The sequence below is a fragment of the Panthera onca genome, chromosome C2, assembly GCF_046562875.1.
Source record: "Panthera onca isolate mPanOnc1 chromosome C2, mPanOnc1 haplotype 2, whole genome shotgun sequence".
Lineage (NCBI taxonomy): Eukaryota > Metazoa > Chordata > Mammalia > Carnivora > Felidae > Panthera > Panthera onca.
This window is the reverse complement of record NC_138347.1, coordinates 132,789,521-132,813,647: the sequence shown is the minus strand read 5'-3', so window position 1 is coordinate 132,813,647 and position 24,127 is coordinate 132,789,521. Positions and strand designations below refer to the sequence as shown.

The window sequence follows — 24,127 nt, the reverse complement described above, 5'->3', positions numbered from 1 at the left end:
CAAAGGATTCCGCCGGGAGAGGTCCTCGAGGGGGATTTGTCCCCGGACCGAAGCTCCCTGATCCGGCTTCCGAGGCCGGGTCCGGGCTGAGGGCTGAGTGCGTCCGTCCCTACCCGTCCAGGTGAATGTAAGAAGTGATGACGGTGAGCCCAAGCGCGGCGAACTAGATGAACACGGGTCTGACAGCCAGTGTGGCCAGCTCTCCGCAGGCCAGGGCGGCCCGGGCGCCCTAGTTTCTCCCAAGCGTCCGGAGCCCTACGGACCCTACCCCGCGCGTCACTGGCCTCTTATCCTTCACGCGTTAATGGAGGAACGAGAGCCTCAGCCCCTGGAAAACGGCGCTACCCTCCGATTCGTGAGACGGCCTCTTAGGTGTGTGATCAGAATCTCAGGCCGCCGGGCTTGACTACAAATTCCCCCCCGAAACTGGGTCTCGGATCCTTGGGAAATGATCACCCCACTTGACCACCCGTCGCCATTTCGGGAAGCTGGTGTGGTTGTTTTAAGTCACCCTTTCCCGGGCATTAAAAATTGATGTTTCCTCCCTAAGATTTCTCAGTCACTTCTTGGGAGTGTCCTTTTTCTAAACCAAACCGATTTAGTATTATTATATATTTTTAATGTTTATTTATTTTAAAGAGAGGTAGAGACAGAGCACGAGTTGGGGAGGGACAGACAGAAGGAGAGAGAGAGAGGGAGACACAGAATCCCAAGCAGGCTCCAGGCTCTGGGCTGTCAGCACCGAGCCCGACCCAGGGCTGGAACTCACAAACTGCAAGATCATGACCTGAGCTGAAGTGGGACGCCTAACGGACGGAGCCACCCAGGCGTCCCTAAACCGATTTATTATTATAATAGTTAACTTGTTCTGGTTTGAACTAGAGTTTGGTGCGTGAGAGCCCTGGCCACTGAATGTAAGCCCTCTGAAGGTAGGGATTGTGTCTTGGGCTTCTTTCTGACCGACCTCTTGTAGAGTGGGCAGGGTTTTTGTGTTGAGTCAGCATCTAGTATGTGGTGAGTTGAACTGTTTGGTGAAAGAACCGTTCTAAAGCGACTAACCAGCGTCTTAAAAACTGTCCTAGAACCACTAACCGGAATCTCCTTTTTCCTGCAAAGCACCCAGTGCTGCCCGAGGCTTGAGTCCAACGCGAAGAACCACATTTGGACAAATCCTTCCTATGTCTGCAGTATCAGCTTGGATTACTCAGGTTATTCAGGGTTGGGGAATCTTCAGCAGTGTTAAATATATTACCATCAACTTATGGGATGGCTTCTTTGCAAAGGAAAGGACTGCAGGCAAGAATTCTCAGCGCTGAAGAAGAGGAGAAATTGAAAAGAGACCAGGCTTTAATGTCTGATTTTAAACAGCAAAAACTGGAAAAAGAGGCTCAGAAGAACTGGGACCTTTTTTACAAAAGAAATAGCACTAACTTCTTCAAAGATAGACACTGGACCACCAGAGAGTTTGAGGAACTCAGATCATGTAGAGAGGTAAACTAATATTGAACCTTGTTTGAGTTTTTCATTTCAAATGTGAAGAGGAGTGTTTATTGCCTTCCTATGGGTCTCCAGTGGATTTAGTAGGTCCTGGGTTGTATGTAGGAAAGAGAGCTTTCGAGGGCATTTTCTGTTTCTTAAAGCCAGTCTGAAAGTCATAAATATTGAATTCATACTGGGTGACTTAAGTGACAGATTCAGATTCATAATAAAGACGATAAACACTTTACCATGGCCCTTTTGTAGAACTCTACATGTTGTGTAATTTAAGCCCTACAATAACAGTGTGAAGTAGACATCATTGTTATCCCTACTTGCAGGTAAAATGGGGCACAAAGCTCTTTTAAGAGAGTTGTCTAATGATAGAACATGGTGAGGGAAGAAGTCCAGATTTGAGTGCAAGCAGTTTAGTCCCAGAGCCTGTTATTTTAGCTATTATCCTGTGTTTTCTTCTTTTTTTTTTTTAATGTTTATTTATTTGAGAGAGAGAGAGAATCCCAAGGAGACACCATGCTCAGCATGGAGCCCATCTCTGGACTTGATCTCACCAGCATGAGATCATGACCTGAGTTGAAATCAAGAGTCGGTGTGGTTTATATACACAATGGAGTACTATGTGGCAATGAGAAAGAATGAAATATGGCCTTTTGTAGCAACGTGGATGGAACTGGAGAGTGTGATGCTAAGTGAAATAAGCCATACAGAGAAAGACAGATACCATATGTGTTCATTCTTATGTGGATCCTGAGAAACTTAACAGAAGTCCATGGAGGAGGGGAAAAAAAAAGAGGTTAGAGAGGGAGAGAGCCAAACCATAAGAGACTCTTAAAAACTGAGAACAGGGGCACCTGGGTGGCTCAGTCGGTTAAGTGTCAGACTTCAGCTCAGGTCATGATCTCGCGGTCCGTGAGTTCGAGCCCCGCGTCAGGCTCTGGGCTGATGGCTCAGAGCCTGGAGCCTGCTTCTGATTCTGTGTCTCCCTCTCTCTCTGCCCCTCCCCCGTTCATGCTGTGTCTCTCTCTGTCTCAAAAATAAATAAACGTTAAAAAAAAAAATTTAAAAAAAAAACTGAGAACAAACTGAGGGTTGATGGGGGTGGGAGGGAGAGGTGGGTGGGTGATGGGTATTGAAGAGGGCATCTTTTGGGATGAGCACTGGGTGTTGTATGGAAACCAATTTGACAATAAATTTCATATATTAAAAAAAAAAAAAGAAAAGAAATCAAGAGTCGGATGCTGTGGGGTGCCTGGGTGGCTCAGTTGGTTGAGCACTCGACATCAACTCAGGTCATGATCGAGAGTTCGTGGGTTCCAGCCCCACATCAGGCTCTCTGCAGTCTTTGCAGAGCCCACTTTGCATCTTCTGTTCCCCTCTCTCTCTGCGCCTGCCTGGCTCCTGCTCGCCCTCTCTCTCAAAAAAATAAAACATTAAAAAAGAAAGGGGGGGAGGGATGCCTAATCACCGAGCCACCCAGGTGCCCCTGCTGTGTTTTCTTTATACTAAGCTGCCCAGTGTTGGACGACAAGCAAGGTATCAGTATTAGCTTTAGGTTCTCAGTTCACTTGTTTACTGTCTGCCCCACGGGGGCAGAAACCTTGCTTCTCCTGTTTGGAGACATGTTGTAGTTTGGTTTGTTTCTCGATGATGCAAACGACTTTGCATCTCTTTCCCCAGTTTGAAGATCAAAAATTGACTGTGCTTGAAGCTGGCTGTGGTGTTGGGAACTGTTTATTCCCGCTTTTAGAAGAAGATCTGAATATCTTTGCCTATGCCTGTGACTTTTCTCCAAGAGCAGTTGAGTATGTCAAGGTTGGTGCCTTGTCCATGTTTCTGTTATATTACTGTTTTCTTAGATTTCTTTGACCTGCCTCTCTGCCCATTTGTTTATTAATTCCAGTTCTCTCTTTGAAGCTAACCAGCTATGACCATCATGAATGTGTTTTTCCTGTTTAAATACCTGTATCATACATACAGAAACACAGCTTTGGGGTACCTGCATGGCTCAGTCAGTTGAGCATCTGACTCTTGATTTCAGCTCAGGTCATGATCCCAGGGTTGTGGGATTGAGCCCTGCATTGGGGCTCTGCACCTCTCCTCTGCTCATACTCTGTCTCTAAAATTAAAAAAAAAGAAAAGAAACACAGCTTATTCAGAAAAGGAGAAAGAACTACCAAAATGATACCCATATGCTTCTACCTAAATTGAATGATTGCCAGAATTTTGTACATTTGCTTTATAGACTTGTTTCTTTGCTCAACTATTTTAAAGTATAGATGTCAAGACACTTCCATCTGAAATATGTCTGCATACATATTCAAAAAATACGCACTTTATCTGCATGGTGCAATACATGAACTGTAATCTCCTAATGTCATTAATATTCAGAATGGATTTAGATTTACCCAAGTAGTCCCAAGTGTCTTTTATAGATGTATTTAATCGAGGACTAAATCTTGTACTTCTTAATGTACCTTAAATCTCCTTAGCCTAAAACATCCCTGCCCTTCCCCTTGACCTTTTCCCCACTGGCTTTGAGCTTATTTTTTCTCTTTAATTTTTTTTATGTTTACTTTTGAGACAGAGAGAGAGTATGAGCAGGAGAGGGGCAGAGAGAGAGGGAGACACAGAATCTGAAGCAGGCTCCAGGCTCCGGGCTGTCGGCACAGAGCCCAACATGGGGCTCAAACCCACAAACCATGAGATCATGACCTGAGCTGAAGTCGAACGGTTAACCAACTGAGCCACCCAGGGGCCCCTGGCTTTGAGCTTTTGAAAAGCAAGCCATTTTCTATAATTCAGTCCCACATTCCATATTGGTCTGATTGTTTATTCATATCATTCAACTTGTTCCTTTATCCTCTGTATTTCCTTTACTGTAAACTAGAAGTTAGATTTAAACCAGGTAAAATATTTGTGGCAAAAATACTGTAATAAGTAATGTTGTATCTTTGATATTGCATCCTGTCAGGAGGCATTAATGTCTGGTAATGCTAGCTTTAGTTTTGATCTCTGGGTTAAGGTAGTAACTACCTAATTCCCACCTAAAAAGTACCTTCCTAAGGGGTACAAGTATTTACCTTTTGCTATTAACAAATATGTGGGGGATACTTGGGCAAACATCTAACTTTCCATCAACCTTTTACAGTTGTACCATCCATTAGAAGTTTTTTTTTTTTTTTTTTTTTTTTAACGTTTATTTATTTTTGAGACAGAGAGAGACAGAGCATGAATGGGGGAGGGTCAGAGAGAGAGGGAGACACAGAATCGGAAGCAGGCTCCAGGCTCTGGGCCATCATCAGCCCAGAGCCTGACGCGGGGCTCGAACTCACGGACCGCGAGATCGTGACCTGAGCTGAAGTCGGACGCTTAACCGACTGAGCCACCCAGGTGCCCCCATTAGAAGTTTTTTTAATAGCGGTATCACATTGTACTATAACTTGCTTTCTTCACTCCACATCCTATCTTGTACTTTGGTTTTTTTTTGTCTTAGTACATACAGGTCTACTGTATTTTACTTAGCTGTTGTAGTATTCCACAGAGTGGATATACTGTACTTTAACAGTTACCCTGTTGCTGTTTGTTTAAATTACTTCTGATTTTTTACTCTTACAAATAGGGTTAATGTGGCACTATGTGCCACTCCCCAAAACACGTGTGTGCATTTTTCTCTTTGGTGATGGAAGAATTCCTTGGAGAAACGGTACACACATTTAAATTTTAATATTTGATGTATATTTTTTAATTTAATATATAAATTTTAATATATAGCTCCTATTCTGTCTATATTCTCAACGTTTGATATCAGTCTTTTTTATATCTTCTAATCTTATGGACAAAAAGTAATACTCCATATTTTAGTTTGTTTACCCCTTATATATGTAAATAAGCATTAGTTTTTCTTCTGATTGTGAGTTTCTTTATTCCATATGTATTTATCGAGAGCCTAGTATGTGCCAGTCACTGTTCCACACACTGGGACTAAGTAGTGAACAAAACACAAAAAAAATCCCTCAGGTGGAGCTTGTATTATACTATGAATTGTCTGTTCATAACCTTTGCTAATTTTTCTGTCATTTCTTTATCTTTAGGGTATATTCTGGATATTGTTTCATTTTTTACAAACATTTCTAGTTTATTTAGCATTGCTTTATGGTTTGTCTTTCAGCAGGATTTAAACTATGTGCAAATTTATTAATGTTTTCCTTTCAAGGCTCTAAGGTCTTAAGTCTTGTTTAAGAGTCCTCTAACCTTCTACATAGTTTTAAAGCTTTGGTTATCATGTTTTTTAATCTGGAAAAATTTTGGCCCTTATTTCTTCAAATATTTCTTCAGCTCTGTTCTCTCTTCTGAGATTCTAATGGCATGTGTATTATACCATTTGCTATTGTATGGCGGTTTGTTTTCTTGGATGGTGGTTTGTTTTCTTAACTTTTTTTCTCTTTGCATTTTCAGTTTGTATAATTTCTTTCATCCTATCTACAAGTTTACGGACTCCTTCTTAGGTAGTAAATGTTCCTATTGATAGCCTTTCAAAAGCATTCTTCATATTTGTTGCTGTGTTTTTGGTTTTTAGTTCGTCTAGTCGATGTTTTTGTAGTTTCTATTTCTCTGCTGAAATTACCTATTTGATCTTAAACTTTGTCTATGTTTTTCATTAGAGTCTTTCACTTATTAATCACAGTTATTTTAAATGCCCAAACTTCTAGTTCCTATATCTGTGTCATATTTGAGTCTGGTTCTGATGATTGCTTTGTCTTTTCAGACTATTTTTTCTTGCCATTTGGTATGTCTTGTACTTTTTTTTTCACTGAAAGTCAGGTATGTTATGTAGGGCTATGGATACTGAGGTCATAAGGATTTGTAATAATCTAGACAGGAGTTGAGCTGTGTTTGAAATCTGTTACTGTTATAGTTACCTGTGAGGTTTATCGTTGCTATGGCCACCAGAGACTTCAGAGTCCTCTGGTGACTTGGTTTATGTCACCCCTTTTGGCTTTGGGTCTGCTCTTCATACTGTTCCTCGTAAAGATCCTCTCTCTTACAACTTTCCCAGCTGCAATCCACTGTTGTTATTACCACTGGAGACTTGGTAAGGTGTGGGAGAAGGGATTGTCATCTAATGTTCTGATTCTCAGTTTTTGAACTGTATAGTGGGCCTGTGTCTCAGGGGTGTGGCCTTCACAAGTGTGTCTGTGCTCTAGGACTAGAGCTTTCCTCTCCTTTTCGTCCCTCAGTATCTACCTGGTGTCCTCCTCGATGGTCTTGAGGCCATTCTCCCTTCAGATCAAGACTAGGTCTATCAATCCCCAGCACCTCCACCAAAAAAAAAAAAAAAAAAAAGACTAGGTCTGGGGGGCGCTGGCTCAGTCCGAAGAGCTTGCAACTCTTGATGTTAGGGTTGTGAGTTCAAGCCCTACATTGGGTGTGGAGATTACTAAAAAAATAAACTTAAAAAAAAAAAAATTAAGAATGGGTCTGGGCAGAGCAGTTTCCTCCCCTCTTGGTAGTGGTATTCGCTAGTACCCTAAGGCTGCAGGCTCCAGGAGACCTTTCCCCTGTAGTTTGAATCTTTTCTTCCTTAAAGGAGATGAGAAAGTCCAGTACTAGATGGAGCACCATCTTCTCTGTGAGAGCCCCGTGATGTTCTTAGAAGAAACACCTATAAAAAGATGGGAATGTTCCTGTTACTTCCACCCCCAGAGGCCCAGAGGCTTCACGCTATAACATCCGCACTCAGTCTACAGCAGTTTGTCAAATTTCTAGTTTTATCTTTCCAGTTTGGGGGTTTCTGCCTCAGGTAAGCAAATGCTTCGGTCCTGTCTCTCCCTGAAGGCACTTATCTGTCTCCAGATTGGGGGACGGCTGCTGGTTCGTTGGCCTTTATTCTTTGATGGGTTCACAAAAAAAGCCATTACTTGGCTGTCTGTCCATCTTTTTTCTTATTGTAAGGATGGGAGCTGCATTTTTATACTACTGTACGTCTTTGAACTGAAACCAGAACCTTTAAGTCACCTAGGTAACCAATTGTCCTTTAGCACAAGTGTATAGCTAGTTGTTCTAGCACAATAAGTTGAATGAGAAAATTCATTTTTCTTCCCTGATAATTGTCACTTTTATTGTCTACCTTTTTTGATATGTCATCTTTGTCACTTGTCTTTTGTCATATGCGATACTAAATTCCCCTATATACGTGGGTCTGTTTTGGGGACTCTGATCTGTCTTCGTAGTCTATTTGTCCCCATTCTCAAACCTCATTGTTTCAGTACTGCATTTTGTAGTATGTTTTGAAGTCCAGTAGTGTACCTCCTCCTTCATTGTTCTTCAGTTTAAAAATTGGCTTGGCTATTCCTAAAGATTTTTGCTTCCAGATGAATCAAATTTGCCTTTGTGTCAAGTTTCTAGAAATCTATTGGGATTCTATTGAGATTGCATTGGATTTAGAAGCAGATTTATAGGTAGAATTGACGTCTTTTCAATATTGAATCTTCCCATCCAAGAACTTTTTATTTATTCGAGTCCTTATTTACGTTAAAGAAAGGTTTGTGGGGCGCCTGGGTGGCTCAGTCGGTTGAGCGTACGACTTTGGCTCAGGTCATGATCTCACAGCTCGTGAGTTCGAGCCCCATGTCGGGTTTGTGCTGACAGCTCAGAGCCTGGAGCCTGCTTCTGCTTCTGTGTCTCCCTCTCTCTGCCCCTGACCCACTCACATTCTCTCTGTCTCTCTCAAAAAAAAACATTAAAAAATTTTTTTCTTAAAGAAAGGTTTGTTATTTTTTTTATAATGTCTTATAAGATCTTAGACTTTATGATACTCTTTATTTATAAGAGTATTATATGTATTTTTTTTGATAATGCTCTTAAACCCCCCATTCAAAACGTACAGGAACACACTTGTTTAAAAAAAAAAAAAGTGGGGGTGGGGCGGGGAAGAAGAAGAAATTTGGTTTATTTGGCTTGCTGTCTCAAGGGAAAATATGCAGAACTGTGGGAGCATCTCCATGAGTGGATCGGGAAGGACTTCTTAGAGGATTTAGGCTTGTAATGGGTGATTTCAAAGGAGGATTAAGGAAGCACGGGTCAGTTTTGACTTATCCCTCTAGAAATCTATGCTTCTAGAATGCGCAGCTTTGAACATGAGATAGCTCCTCAGTGTTCTATCGTCAGTTAAAGATGATTTGTTAAAATGAAATCTTGCCCCTCCTAGTAACATCAAATGCTACAGGCGTTAGCGTGCAAATGGCACATTACTCAGTTTTACCCAGTAACAAAGTGATCTGTGATTTTTGTGTAGCAGTGCACAAGTGGAAATAGATCCATTTTCCATCGGATCTCCTTTTGATGCTGTATTTTTCTCTGTGTGTCAACATGGGTGTTGCATTAAAATTCTTTTCTTTTTCCCCCTTCTCTAGCAAAATCCTTTATATGACACAGAAAGATGCAAGGTGTTCCAGTGTGATCTAACCAAAGATGACCTTCTGGAACATGTGCCCCCAGAGTCCGTGGATGTTGTCATGTTGATATTTGTCCTCTCTGCTGTTCACCCTGATAAGATGCACCTTGTCTTACAAAACATTTACCAGGTTAGTAATTTGGAACCTGGAGGTTGGACATCCTGATCTTTTTGCTTACCTCCCCTCTGAGGCTCATGTCTAGTTCACAAAGCCCCCTCGTTCTCACTAGGTGTAGGCCATGCAGTCAGTGTATCGAAGGGGTTCTCCTACCTAAAACATTCAGTTTGAATTCTGGTTTGTCTGGTAGCCATCACTGCTCTTCAGTTTGGCCAGCTTTGGAGCGAGGATGATTTTGTAGTTATCTGGGCTCTGTGCATGGAATAACATGCAGATAGTCCCTGCTGGAAAAGGAGAAGAAGATATGGTTCGGGGTCAAGAATGTAGTCCGGCATCAGAGTGCTTAGAGACGATACCTGGCTTCCCTGCTTAGGCAAGTTTCTTTACCTCCCTGAGCCTCAGTTTCATTACCTATATAATACTGAGATACTGAGATGAAATACACGCAATATGTATAAAGTGCTTAGCACAATGCCTAGAAGGTGGTAAGTGCTCTTCAAAAATCAGCCGTTGTTGTCACTATCATCATTGTTGCCAGAATGAGGAGAACCCAAACTTCTCTGGCCATCAGGAGGCTGCTGTAGCATTCAGGAAGTAAAGCATCACTCTTAAGTCATGTGACTCAAGACAAATCACGTCATCTTCCTTCTGTGGGCTTCAGTGTCCTTGGCTGTAAAATGGGGGTGTCTGTTAGGGTTATTGTGAGATGCAAGTGAGATCATGAATGAGGCTGCTTTGTAAACTACGGTAGAAGCTCTCTTATCTGTGGCAACAATGTTGATTAAAGATCAACTAAATCAAAAAATCATGAAAAGGGTACATTCTTACCTTAAACATTTTGTTATGACTTAAAATATGTTACTATTCTTTTATCACTCTTTTGATGTAGAGCCACGGCCCTTTCTTTTGAGTATGGGGCTATTTACCATCTTTCTTACCATCTTATGAACCACATACATAGTAGAGTTTTGGCTTCTTTAAAAGTGGAGCAAAGACTTAAAAATGATTGGAAACTTAATGCAAGGGCAAATTTTTTTATATTTTTAACCTAGACTCACCTTTGGTTCTCCCATGTCTAACAGCAGTTCAGTGCTTCTCTATCAAGTCTTTCCAAAAGTTTCAGTGTACTTTTCAGAGAAAATAAAAATGCTCTTTACTTGCATTGCATTGTTTATATATTCATATATAGTTCTAAATCTAAGTACAGCTGGTGTAAGCAAGTTTGGGAACCAACACAAGTGACCAGTGGTAAGCATGCAGGTCACCTGGGGGCCACTAAATGGCAAGGGCACACAATGTGGAAAGCCTGTTAAGTCTCACCTGTTCAGCGAGTCAGAGGCCTCAGTCAGTCTGCTTTATAAAAGGGAGGGAAGAACATTCAGCAAGTTGAAAAAGTAGACATTTTAAATGTTTTTAAGTAGCGAAACAAACTTCAAGACACTGGAAACCTTTTAGGGAGTAATTATTCTCACTTAAAACAACATTTTAAGAAATTCAGATGTTGCCACGGTGGTTTCAGCTCTCTGCTCGTGAGGTTTTGTAAGGTTTTTTCTCCTTACTTCCCCTTTCCCTGCCCCTGGTATCTGAGCAGATGAGAACCCAGCATATACCCACAAATGGGCATGGAACTGAAGCTGAGTAAAGAGGGAAGAGAGGGCATCAGGGAAAAGATGGTAGGATCACCTGATTTGAAGGTCCAGGTGAGGATAAAGGATGATGAAAGATGGGGAAGTAGAGAGAGAGCTGGAAAGATGGGGCAGGGGGGATGACCAAGGTGACTCGTATGACACTGAGAGACCGGAGGGGTTATGCTTTTTAGTGTTGACAAGACTTCAGGACGTTACCATGGGAGTGAGTGGTTTGGAAGGGTAAGACCTTGGAAAAGTTCAGGTCATTAAGAGGCCAGCATATTTGGAGGGATAATCCACATATATTGAAATTACTCTGAACTAAGAATGGAGTAGTATTAAGGAGAGGAGAATAAATCAGAAACATTCATCCTGAAACAGGGAAATGACCCTGGCACTAATAGATGACAGTAATATTAAGGGATAGCAGATGATATAATCTGATGACAAGAGATTCAGAGCTAGGGATTTTAGGGAGGAAAGAGAATACATGAGAAAGTAGCAATGAGAAGCATGGAGGGCGCCAGGCTCATCTCTAAGCCCAGTGGTACAAAGGTGAGGAGAGAAAACAGCCATGACTTGAGAGGTTGCAGGGAAAACAGTGTCCTCAGGAACAGTCTGTTAGCACCAGGATGTGAAAGGAACATTGAGAAGAGGTGGATACTAGTGATTTCACTGATGAAAGGTTTCAGAGATTGGAGAGAAGTAGGAGTTGGGGACAGAATAAAAAGCATCTGGAACTCGATGGGGCGAGAGCGCCTACTATCAGTTTTGCTTTTCAGCATTATCCTGGTGGTCCTAATCAGCTCAAAAAGACAAGAAAGAAAATAAAAGATGGGAAAATAGGGATGAAAGACAAAACTCATTTGCAAATAATGTAATTGTCTAATTAGAATATATTGAGACTATAAAAGTATAAGATGAATGTACTCTGCTTAATGTCACAGAGCTCTTCACACCTAACAAAGAGTAGCATGCATTGTGCAATCTTACTTTTCCATTTAATATTATACATTTTATTTTCTTAATTTTTAAAAAAAAATTTTTGTGTGTATTTATTTATTTTGAAAAAGGGAGAGCGAGAATCCCAAGCGGGCTCCGCACTGTCAGCACAGAGCCTGATGTAGGGCTCAAACCCACAAACCATGAGATCATGACCTGAGCTGAAACCAAGAGTCGGAGGCTTAATTGACTAAGCCACCCACGTGCCCCCTATACATTTTATTTTTTGTTGTTGTTTGATCGATTGGAGGTTTTGGGTAGGGTTTTTTTGTTTGTTTTCTGAGCAAATTGACAAGGTGGTTCTAAGTTTACATGAAAGAACAAAGATCAAAACACTTCTGAAGAAAAACAAAACGGGGGAAATCTGTACCCTACCAGATGAAAAGACTTCTTACTGCTACAGTAATTAAGATAGAATGATATTAGCAGAGGGACAACTTGAATGTGATAGCTTAAACACAGATCCACGCATACATGGGAATTTGATATATGGTAGAAGTGACAATGAAGATCACTAGAAAAATAGGGACTGTTCAGTAAGTGATGCTGGGACCACTGGGTGTCCATGTAGGAAAGAATGATTGTACTTCTCCTTCACATCCTATACAAAAATCATTCTCGGGTGAATTAAAGACTTAAGTGAAAAAGACAAAAATGTAAGCCTTTCAGAAGAAAATACAGGAAAAAATCTCTATGACCTCACAGTGTGGAGTTTTTTCAAAAGATGACTCAAAGCATTCTAAGCATAAAGATGATTATAACAAAAGTAGGAATTTCTGTTCTTCAAAAGACAATATAATACAAAGAAAAAAAACCCAACAACTTTGGAAAAGTGAGTTAAAGTCTATAAACTGTTCAAAGATTAGTACCCAGAATACGTGAGAAATTCCTGTGAAAGAAGTACAAGCAAATTAATAGAAAAATGGGCAGATATGAATAGTCGTTTTATTGAAGAGAACACACATATGAAAAGATTATCTCAGTAACCCAGGAAATGTAAAATAAAACCCCAATGAGATACCGCTAGGTTAACCAAATTAAAGAAGTCTGACAAAGCCAAGTATTGTTGAGGGTATGCCTATTCTTGACTTAAATAGAAACATACAGGGGCGCCTGGGTGGCTCAGTCGGTTCAGCGTCCAGCTCTTGGTTTCAGCTCAGGTCACGATCTCGCCGTTTCGTGAGTTTGAGCCCCGCGTCAGGCTCCACGCTACCAGCGCAGAATAGGATTTAATAAAATTAATGGAATTTTCTGCCTCCCCCACTCGCACTGTCTCTATCTCTCTCAGGGTAAACTATTTAGAAAAATTTTAGTGGAAACATACAGTATATTATTTATATTTTAACAGTAATGAAATTTTTTTATTATTATTCAGTTGAGCTGTCTCAATCCACACCTGGCCCCTGTTGTAATCTTTCTTTGGTAACAAATTCCATTTCAGCAGTCCTTTCTATTTTTACCCCCAATAGAATTCTTTTTTCAGCTGATGTGGAATGAGTTCACAACAGTAGCAGATTGCGATCTCTCTGCCATCATACGTAGTGCCTGAGTCATTAATTTGACTCTGAGCCTTGCTCGCCGTAAAAGTGGCTATAATAGACCTCCCGTTCCCCTCCCTCCCCACCCCTAACCTACTTCTTGGAGTTGTTTAGAGAATGAAAGAACGTAATGGTGAAAAATGCCTGCTAGCCATGATCAAAGGAGGCATTAGTATTGAACTTATTATTTTATAGACAAGAAAACACAGGGATGAAATTACTTGCTCAAGGTTATTCAACTAGTTATGGAAGAACTGGGATATGAAGCAAGACTTCCAAATTCCTGAGTGTTCTTCCCACTGTCCCATGGAACCTTCCTTCTTCTGCAATTAAGAATAAGCCTTTTTCCTATAAACTAAATTTTTCAGAATTTTCTCTTCACAATTCACATTTTTTTTAAACTTGGCGTTCTAGACTAAGATAGGATGTTTTTACCCAAGAGGCTCTTTACTGATGCTATTTAGAATGCATCCCTCATTGATTAGAATTTACTAAATGAGGAAACTGCAGCTCACTTGGAAGTATTAGGGACAGTCTTTCATACCCCTATTCAAGAGGAAATACATCAAACTGCATCAAAAGTCTAATATGTCACGTCTTAAAAATCATCTTATTGTTGTGATGAATCAGAATAAGGTTTAATTGGGGGTGCCTGGGGTGGCTCAGTTGGTTAAGTGTCCAACTCTTGATCTCAGCTCAGGTCCTTTTTCCTTTTTTTTTTTTTTAATGTTTTATTTATTTTTGAGGCGGTGGCGGGGGCAGAGGGGCAGAGAGAGAGGAAGACACAGAATCTCAAGGAGGGTTCAGGCTCCAAACTGTCGGCACATAGCCTGACATGGGGCTCAAACCCACGAACCGTGAAATTACGACCCAAGCTGAAGTTGAACACTTAACTGACTGAGCCACCCAGGCACCCTGATCTCCGCTCAGGTCTTGATCTCAGGGCTGTGAGTTCAGTCCTTGCGTTGGGCTCTGTGCTGGGCATGAAGCCTACTTTAAAAAAAATACAGAATAGGGTTTAATAAAATTAATGCCTTTTAAGTCCGCTCTTATTTAGTAGCGTTCATGCATTTTGAAAGAATTCTCACATAAAAAGGAAATGTCACAGTACATACCACTTTCTCTTCATTTTGAAAAGCGTATGCTATTTGCTTTATAAGATGGAGGGAGTTATAATACCCACACCCTGCCGGTGCCTACTCCCAATTTTCGAGACACCTACTCTGTGACACCTGTCTCTGAAAGACTTTAGTGAGGGACTCCCAGCCGGGCCTGACCATGATCCCCTTCCCTACACTGCTGCACTGGCCTGAGGACCTGTTATAAGGCACATGTAGGACGAATACTCAGTTACCCCTCCTCCCCTTAGCCTTGCTTTTCTTGTCAGTAGTGTGAATGGAATTGGAATGACACTTCCCCCAATCCCCCTCCAGGGCTAACAGGTGTCTCTGATTCTACATTATGATGCCTTTTGACCCAAATGTGCGTCTTGACTACCCCCCACTTAGTGGCCGAGGTGTGAATCGTGCATAAATCACTTATGTAGTGTCCATTTTCTCATCTTGCACGAGGATGATAATCTCTCCTTTCTCCCTCCCTCCTGTCTGATAAACTGCCGAGTGCACTCTGTTATTAGCATGGTGGGCAAGTTATGCATAATTGTAGCACAGTGAAACCCAAGTGGAGACTTAAAATGAGGAAAGCCAGCTAGAATCAGTAAGAAGCCAAAAGGACATATTTTTTTAAAGGGTCACTTTGACTTCGGGATCATATACTAGGAGATGGCTGATAAAATGGCAGGAGAACGTGCCTTAAGATAAGACTTTGATTTAACGTCATTAGCATTTTAATTGATATGACATTGGACCTTGTAGGTGCTCAAGAAGTATCCCTCTAATGCATGGGGCCCCGCAGGTCTTGCTATACCTTTGATTAGGAGGCTGTTTTTCCTTCAAACTATGGATGGTTCAGTCTGGTTCCTTTCATAATTATCACAAATGTAAGATATTTTAATCCCTGAATCAATCAGATTTTATTTTATTTGAATAAGTTTTATTTGCCTGGGTTCCCCAGAGTTACGTACCGCCTGCTTTTGTTTCATAGGTATTAAAACCAGGCAAAAGTGTCTTGTTTCGGGACTATGGGCTGTATGATCATGCCATGCTTAGGTTTAAAGCTGGCAGCAAACTTGGAGAAAACTTTTATGCTAGACAAGACGGAACCAGATCGTATTTTTTTACTGATGGTAAGATTAATGGAATTTGTCTTTAATTGTTTACTTGCTTGCATTATCACTGGGGTACTGGCCGGAGGCGGGGGCGGCTGCACGTAGCGCAAGGTCCCGGCTGGAACAGTCTCCGACGCGCACCACCTAGCACCTGGGACGACAGGGACGAGGCCCTGGCCGTGGTGAGCTCACAGGCCTCCTCTGGTGACAGTGTCTTGTTAGTGAGCCCAGGTTAGTGGACAGACTCTGACATGCCACGTGGCTGCCCTACCAGGAAATGTGCTGGAAAAGGGGGAGGCCAAATGGGGATCCTCACTTCGTCCAGTCACAAAGAAAACAGGTAGGATGGGGCGCCAGGCTGGCTCAGTCAGAAGAGCATATGTGACTTAATCTTGGGGGTCGTGAGTTCAAGCCCCACACTGGGTGTGGAGGTTACTAAAAACAAATAAATAAACTTAAAAAAAAAAAAGACAAGTATAATGCCTGGAGATTACCTTCCCAGGTTATAAAGGCAAGAAACCTTTTTGTATAAAGGTTTTAAGTATGCAAATTTACTATAGGGGTCTTTAAAAAGTCATTTTTTAAAAATTCCTCCTTAATATTTATTCATTTTTGAGAGACAGAGCACACACAGGGGAAGGGCAGAGAGAGAAAGGGAGACACAGAATCTGAAGCAGGCTCCAGGCTCTGAACTGTCAGCACAGAGCCTGATGCGGGGCTCGAATTCACAAACTACGAGATCGTGACCTGAGCTGAAATTGGCCACCCAACTGACTGAGCCACCCAGGGGCCCCTAAAAAGTCATTTTGATAAGAAAAGCATCCAACCCCCGAACATTATTTCAGTCTTATACTAGATATTTTGAACTATTAGTTTTAAGCCTACTTAATCATTTGGACCACAAAATAATTACCTTCTTAAACTCTATTTTTACAGCCGTTTGTATTTCTTAAAGTATTCTTTTGGATGTAGAAGGAAATCAGAAATGAGTGATTACCATTAAAACTGCAAAGCCAGAAAATGTCAGGGGAAAGTTAAAAATATTCATGCTCCTGTTTACTGAAATCTCAGTTGTAAATAATTGAGAAGATGTAGTGATGTCTGCAGAGTACGTCAGAGCATGTCCTCAGAAGCAGGGCTCTAAGGGTCTTCACTTTCACTACATGGCCATTCTGTTGGTTTCAGTGAACATGTAGTGATGTATTATTTGGGTTAAAGTTTCCTTAGGGTATATCACTACAAAGGGATTTTCCCCGCCACTCTGGTTACAGAATTTCCTCCTTCGTGTTAGGATAAGTGAGGTGCTTGGTGCAAGCAAACTGAACACATGAAGACTTTATATGAATATAGCCACTTTGAATATTGTTTCTTTTTACTCAGACATTGGTATTTGGGATTCATAATAATAGGGCAAGGTGGCCATACTCCAGGTTGTCCTTAAACTTTTCTGATGAAATTATTTAGTTGGGGGTTTCTATTTGGGTGTGAGATGAGAAGTAGGAGTGTGTTACTTTCTAAAACAAAACCTTCTTTAAATTTTAGCACTGGAGTTTTTGTTACATTAAAAAAATACCATAACCCTCCTCCCTACCCCCCCCCCCCCCCGCCCCCTTTACCACCTCAGAGCAAACGTAGTATCAAGACCATGAGCGTCACAAGGGCACCTGGGCGGCTCAGTTAAGCCTCCAACTTCAGCTCAGGTCATGATCTCAGGGTTTGTGAGTTTGAGCCCCGTATCGGGCTCTGTGATGACAGCTTGGAGCCTGGAGCCTGCTTCAGATTCTGTGTCTCCCTCTGCCCTTCCCCTGCTTATGTTTGCACGTTGTCTCTCTCTCTCTCTCTCTCTCTCTCTCTCTCTCTGTCTCAAAAATAAACAAACAAAAGACCGTGAGCATTGTTGATCTGCTTCCTTACAGAATTCCTGGCTCAGCTCTTTATGGACACAGGTTACGAAGAAGTGGTGAATGAGTATGTGTTTCGTGAGACGGTGAATAAAAAAGAAGGCCTGTGTGTGCCGAGGGTTTTTCTTCAGAGCAAATTCCGAAAGTGTCCTAAGAACCCAACACCCTTGACCCTGGGCCTGGGTCACAAGTCCTGACCTTTCACAAGGTTGGCATTTGTGCCTCCCCTTGAAGAGGAAAGTTTGAAGTAACTCTATTTTGTATATTTTTATATTTTAACTTTTTAAAAATGAGCATATATAATTTTTATATGAAAAGGTAGCAAGTGTGTGTGTATATTACAACAATGCAAATAAAATTTCCAGGCCTGAAAAGTAAAGAAAGTTTGATGGTATAATGTAGTGCAGCCAGGCTGTCTGACTGAAATTCCATGAAGGGAAAAGCATAAGCGCTTAAAGAGATCCTTGCCGTCACTACTGCGAGCCTGTAAGTGCGCCCCCAGGCAGCATGTCAGGCAGCCCTGTGGAAAAATGAGGCCAAATAGACCGAAATAACACATCCAGATGTATTTTTAGCCTGAAGGATTGTTCTCTTTTTCCAGTGTCTCCTATTTGCCCGTTTTTCTCCGCTTCAGTTCATTTATGTGCCTCTTCAAGACCAGTGTTTCACGAATACAGCTTTTGCTATGACTCGAGAACCCACCATGGCTCCCTGCCTAATTCTTGAGACCCTTTGTAATTGAACCAGGCCCTGGCCACACTGCCCCAGGGAGAGAGGGGAAGGCCATCTTCCCGATGCAGTTTCTCCAGGAATACGGTGGATGGACTGACCCGAGTCCCCACTGGGATATGAAGCAGTGGCTTGGGAGGTAATTGACCAACATGGCCAAAATCACACAGCTAGTGTTGCAGTGGGATATGGGGAAATCCTTAAATTAGTCTGCTGACCTGTTTCCCAAGCATCTCCAAGTAATGCCTTTTACCCTATGACATAAAATCCAAGCGCTGTTGGCTCGCTAACAAAAGATCCTATAAGCCTTCCTGCTTCCCCTCTGCAGAGAGCTTGTCTATGAGAACATTTGTGTAAAGTACGTTGACTGTGGTCTGCACCTGCAGCAAGCTAAGGCCCTTTCACCGTTGCCACATCTGAGGAGGGAGGTCCCAGTGGGAAGTGGGCTGCATAATAGTCCTAGCTGGTCTGTACAACTAGAATCAATCCTGGCTCCTGGAGAGAAGCGGGGCAGGCGTTGGGGCTCAGGCAGAGTGCCGGCTGGCATCCTGCCGTCTGGGCCCGACTTCTTGGGAGGGGCTTCTGGGGATGGGGCAGGGGATGCAAGAGGAACCCCGGTCTCTTGTTGGTCTGTTGCTTCATATACTCTCTCCCTTTCTTTTGAGGGCTAAAAGATGGCTATGCTAGGTGAGAGCAAAACCGATGAGGAATTGTACAGAGTTTGTCTCTTGCAGTGTTTTTTTTTCTTTCTTTCTTTTAATCAGCTAGTAAAGATGGATCTATTGCAGGGTTCATGGGCCCTCTCCTAGATCTTGGGTCAGGCCTGGCCCCAGAGCATCTGGTAGAGGAGAGCCACGACCAGCCGCAGGGTCCCCACTTCCGGTCCAGGGCTCCTTCCTCTAGCCTTCTCCAAGTGAACCCCACTCCTAGCTTCAGCCCCAGGATGCGCCTTCCACAAAAGTCCTTCCCTCCATGAGATATGACTAGTGCTGCTTGGATTTCCGTGGCTGAGCTGAATAAAATCAGGGTATTTAAAGTAGAAAGTAGGGAGCTGTGTAGGGCGTAGGATAAGCATGGGCTTTTCTTATCAGAAGTCACTTGGAATCGTGACCTCATCATTTACCCTCATTTGTAAAATGGGGATAGCTGCTGAGAAGCACACCTACTGGAGGTTGCTGGTCCGAGGCGGATCATATGCCGAGAAACAGGAGCGATGTTCTCAAGAAAGCTGAACAGGCTAGTAAGGACCCTGGCTGTAAGAAAAGGCCTCTCTACCTTCACTAGTAGTTGGCTGAGGGGACACCCATGAATAAGACTAACTAACAGGAGCAGTTATGGCCCCAAAGTCCTACCCCATAAAGGAAAGGCTGCAAAGTTTTCACTTGGAGTATTTAAAGTTGGCCTGATGACATAGGTAACCTCTCAGTTACCCCACTCTAAAATACATTGGTTGTAGGGGCGCTTAGCTGGCTCAGTTGGTGGAATATGTGACTCTTGGATCTTGGGGTTGTGAGTTCAAGCCCCACATTGTGTATAGAGATTGCTTAAAAATGAAAACTTTGGGGCGCCTGGGTGGCTCAGTCGGTTGGGCTGCCGACTTCGGCTCAGGTCATGATCTCGTGGTCCGTGAGTTCGAGCCCCGTGTCGGGCTCTGTGCTGGCAGTTCGGAGCCTGGGGCCTGTTTTGGATTCTGTGTCTCCCTCTCTCTGACCCTCCCCTGTTCATGCTCTCTCTCTCTCTCTCAAAAATAAAAAAAATAAAAAAATGAAAACTTTAAAATACATTGGCTATGAAATATACTACTTAAATGAATGAGGTGACATAGTCCATCAGAGTTTTAGCCATGAGCTAATGGATTGGATTAAGAAACAACAAAAATAAGGCTAAGCACAATAAAAACATGGCTACAGTCCCACTGCCTCTGTGCCTTCCTGTTGATTCTCCCCAGGCAAACCTCTTACCATTTCACCGCAGGTTAGGACAGTAGAGCAGCAGGGCTTTCCACATCTTGGGCGCCAGGGACCCAGGGAAGCAAAGCCACAGTTTAGTAGCAAAACTAACGGCATTTGTTAAGTCATAGACTACAAAGAGTGCACCAAGTATTGCCTTGTTTTCACAGACAGAAAATGGCTCCAGAAAGGTAGTGAGTACTAGTTAACAGTACTATAGAAAGTAGTAGAAGTATCATAGTATTATGTAGTTCGTATCTGTACTATATATAGTATAGTACATATATTATGCTGTACGATGTATACTGTATACTATACAGTAGTAGGTATATGTTTTGGGTTTTTGATATACTACATAAATAATACTAATAAAATTATATCACATGGTTTGGAGTTTCGAAATCTGGGTACAAGTCCAGGACTTGCATCACACAAGTCGCCAGCTTTACAGAACCTCAGTTTTCACATCCGTAAGGCTGAGTTCTTGCCGCCTACAGCTGAGGGCTGCTGTCAGCGTTTAACGAGATCATCCACTTGGGAGTGCTTTGTTCACTAAAATGTGCCAGCCAAGTGCTAGTTATTTCTATTAGTTTGTATTCCCCAAGAAGATAACCTCCCATTTTTCTTAAACCCCAATTTCTCTTCCAGAAGCCTGTCATTTTTAAGCATAGGGTCCTCAAAAGAGGCCGCAAGGGGGCGCCAGACGCTAAATAATCCCGTTGGCCTTTCCAGCGTGTCCATTTTTATTGTCATCGAAAAGGAAGGCAAATGCTTACAAATGTGTTTTCTAGGTCAACTTTATCCCATAAGATCAATTTTGACCTCATTGTGGGAATAGCAAGGATGCTTTTATCCAGCGTTCAATATACCTTACCTATGGAAGGTGGTTTGCTTTCAACTGAACTTGGGCAACATTTTAGGTAATAGGTTCTGAGAGGGTCTGCAAGCCCTGCCCCCCCCCATCCCTGAATGGTTCTGTGGATTCATTTTTACTGTTGCTAGGGATTAAGGAAACGCAAGAGAAGGGTCTCAGCGTGGATACTTATTTGCCTCACACATTATTCATAGTTATCTTTGACAGCATTCAGCTTCCTATTTCACAGTCGTCAACCAAGAAAGGGAAAATTGTGAAAGAAATCATGTGCACCGAGAGAGTAAAGCGGGACCGTGTTTGCTGTTGGGAGGCAAATATTGAATATGAACGTAAATAGGCTCTGCTTCTGAAGCCAAATGAGTCATTAAACACAAAATTAGCTACGTTTTCACTTTTCTGCCCTTCTCACACACGTGGCATTTCAGTAGCTAGTGTTCAGTAGGTAACAACTGGAAACAGGGTGCTGTGGGGTCACCCTGGCTGGAGTATAGGAGTAGGAGGACTGTGGGCACACACAGAGGTAGGGGACTTCACTGGGCCAAAGTGGGGCAGCTAGGAAACCAAGCACAAACACACGGCACCGGAGGAAAGAAAAAGAGGAAGAGAGGCTATGGAAAACCTGAGTGTGACCACTGTCACCATCACTTGGAAAGAATATTTCCACACTTCGCATTAGAGGCGTCATATGCCCTGGTTTAGGGCATGGCCGTGGAGATGAGAACGTGACGCAGAGCTCGTTAAGAGTATCTTCCCAAGCACGTCTAGAAAACCATTGTGACCGGCAAAATGAGACAATTTACAACTTCTAACAAAATGGTCAGCTCTAATTAGAAATAGTTATTGAATTGAGACTCCCTTTGTTGCCTTTCAAATGAATAAAATTTATTTTTTTTTATATTTATTTATTTTTGAGAGACAGACTGAGACAAAGTGAGACTGGAGGAGGGGCAGAGAGAGAGGGAGACACAGGATTGGAAAGAGGCTACAGGCTCTGAGCTGTCAGCACAGAGCCTGATGCGGGGCTCGAACCCACAGACTGTGAGATCATGACCTGAGCCGAAGTCGGACGCTCAACCGACTGAGCCACCCAGGCGCCCCTCAAATGAATAAAATTTAAAACACGCTCACACTCAAGGTGCCTGGGTGCCTCAGTTGGTTAGTGTCTTGACTCTTGATTTTGGCTCTGGTCATGATCTCACCCTTCGTGAGATCGAGCCCCTCATCGGGCTCTGCGCTGACAGCACAAGCCTGCTTGGGATTCCCTCTGTCTCCTTCTGCCTTATCCTCTCCGCTGACCCATGCGCGCGTGCATGCATGCTCTCTCTCAAAAATAAGTAAACATTTTTAAAAACGCACACACACACACGGTAATAATGCTGGTAAAGGAATGGAGAGACTGCTTATGGAGGTATGACTTCTCTAAAGACTTCTCTAAAGTATGACTTCTCTAAAACAGCACTGTCCACTAGGACTTTCTGAAATGATGGAAATGATCTCTATCTGCATTATCCAATATGATAGCCATTAGCCACATGTGGCTACTGAGGACTAAGGCCAGTGGCCAGTGCAACAGCGGAACCGATTTTACAATTGCGTTTAAATATAAATGTAACTAGCCACATGTGGCTAGTGGCTACTGTATTGGACAATGAAAGTCTAGAACACAAGCATTGTGTAGCAGATTTCATAAATCTGTACATAATCTTTGATCCAGTAATCCCATGTTTAGGAATCCAATTTAAGGGAATAATTAGAAGTATATATATGAAGATGGTCATAAAAAACACTGTTTAGAACAGTGTGAAGGTGGGGCGCCTAGGTGGCTCAGTCGGTTAGGCATCCGACTTCTGCTCAGGTCATGATCCCGCGGTCCGTGAGTTCGAGCCCCGCGTTGGGCTCTGCTGACAGCTCAGGACCTGGAACCTGTTTCAGATTCTGTGTCTCCCCCTCCCTGCCCCTCCCGCGTTCATGCTCTGTTTCTCTCTGTCTCAAAAATAAATAAACGTCAAAAAAAAATTTTTTTTAGAACACTGTGAAGGTGACAACAGCTTAAATAAAAATAGGAGATTGGTTATATAAATTAAACCAAAAATTACAATATTGTAATGAGCACTGAACATGCTCATTTCATAATGTAAGCAGGAATATAAAACTGCACCGAATAATGGTTTCAGTTATGTTTAATAGTAAATATTGTAAAAGGATAGGTAGATATATATATTTTTTAAAAGCCCACCTAGGGAGGAACCAATTTAAAATGGTTACAGTATTTAGTTCAGGGCTGTTCAATTACAGCTGATACTTTTTCTTCTTTATACTTCTCTGAAATTTACATGTTTTCTGTAATGAGAATATACTGCTTTTAAGTTAAGAACAAAAATGTAATCTAGCATCCTCAGAACTCCTTTCCAAAACTTGCAAGTTAAATGAACTAAAATCCTTATGACAAATCTGCTACAAGTGCCATTTCAACCTTTAATATTCTCACCCACCAGGAGCCAGAGGACATCTCCTGAGAGAGAGATTGGGTGTTTTACGGATTCTTTTTGCTCCCCATGCCCTGGAATCACAGTGAGGTGCCCCAGATTGGGAGGGGTTTTCATCTGTTCAGCTGGGCCATCCACCCTGCTGTGAATTTGGAATTGCAGGTCATTTAGTTTGGGGAAATTTACTCCAATTATTTATTTAATGACCTCCCGGGGTGCCTGGGTGGCTCAGGTGGTTAAACGTCCGACTTTAGCTCCGGTCCTGATCTCACAGTTTGTGGGTTCGAGCCCGTGTTGGGCTCTGTGCTGACAGCTCAGAGCCTGGAGCCTGCTTCGGATTCTGTGTCTCCCTCTCTCTCTGTCCCTCCCCTACTTGTTCTCTGTCTCTCCCTGTCTCTCTCTCTCTCTCAAAAATAAACATTTATTTAATGATCCACCCCCCCAACTCCCAGCTACCACCGTGCGCGCGCGCACAGACACACACACACACACACACACACACACACACACACACATATACATTGCTCCTTCTCTTTCTGGGGCTCTTGTTAGTAAACATTGAACTTTCTCTACCAATACTATAATTTTACAGTCTGTTCTCTCTTTTTCCACCATCTCTCTTTTTTCATGTTTTGCTTTCTGGGAGATTTGGTTCACAATCCTTCACTGAGTTTTTAACTTCTGCTTTCATATATTTATTTTTTATGTATTTTTTAAAGTTTATATTT

The 24,127-nt window shown here is 42.4% G+C and overlaps 1 protein-coding gene across 7 annotated transcripts; it reads left to right on the top strand.

Annotated features, from left to right (window-relative positions):
- The first annotated feature begins 9 nt into the window (after positions 1 to 9).
- METTL6 (methyltransferase 6, tRNA N3-cytidine) lies at positions 10 to 18,062 on the top strand. 7 transcript variants are annotated; one of them, XM_060638642.2, is made up of 6 exons: positions 10 to 121; positions 1,117 to 1,491; positions 3,172 to 3,306; positions 8,907 to 9,077; positions 15,337 to 15,478; positions 17,377 to 18,062. In XM_060638642.2, the coding sequence occupies exons 2-6, from the start codon at positions 1,267 to 1,269 to the stop codon at positions 17,556 to 17,558; spliced, it is 855 nt and encodes a 284-aa protein (XP_060494625.1). In that variant the 5' UTR covers positions 10 to 121; positions 1,117 to 1,266; the 3' UTR covers positions 17,559 to 18,062. The 7 variants fall into 7 exon arrangements, with proteins under 7 accessions (XP_060494625.1, XP_060494624.1, XP_060494622.1 ...); XM_060638641.2 differs by having other exon boundaries at positions 15 to 127; XM_060638639.2 differs by having other exon boundaries at positions 31 to 143.
- Positions 18,063 to 24,127: the final 6,065 nt, after the last annotated feature.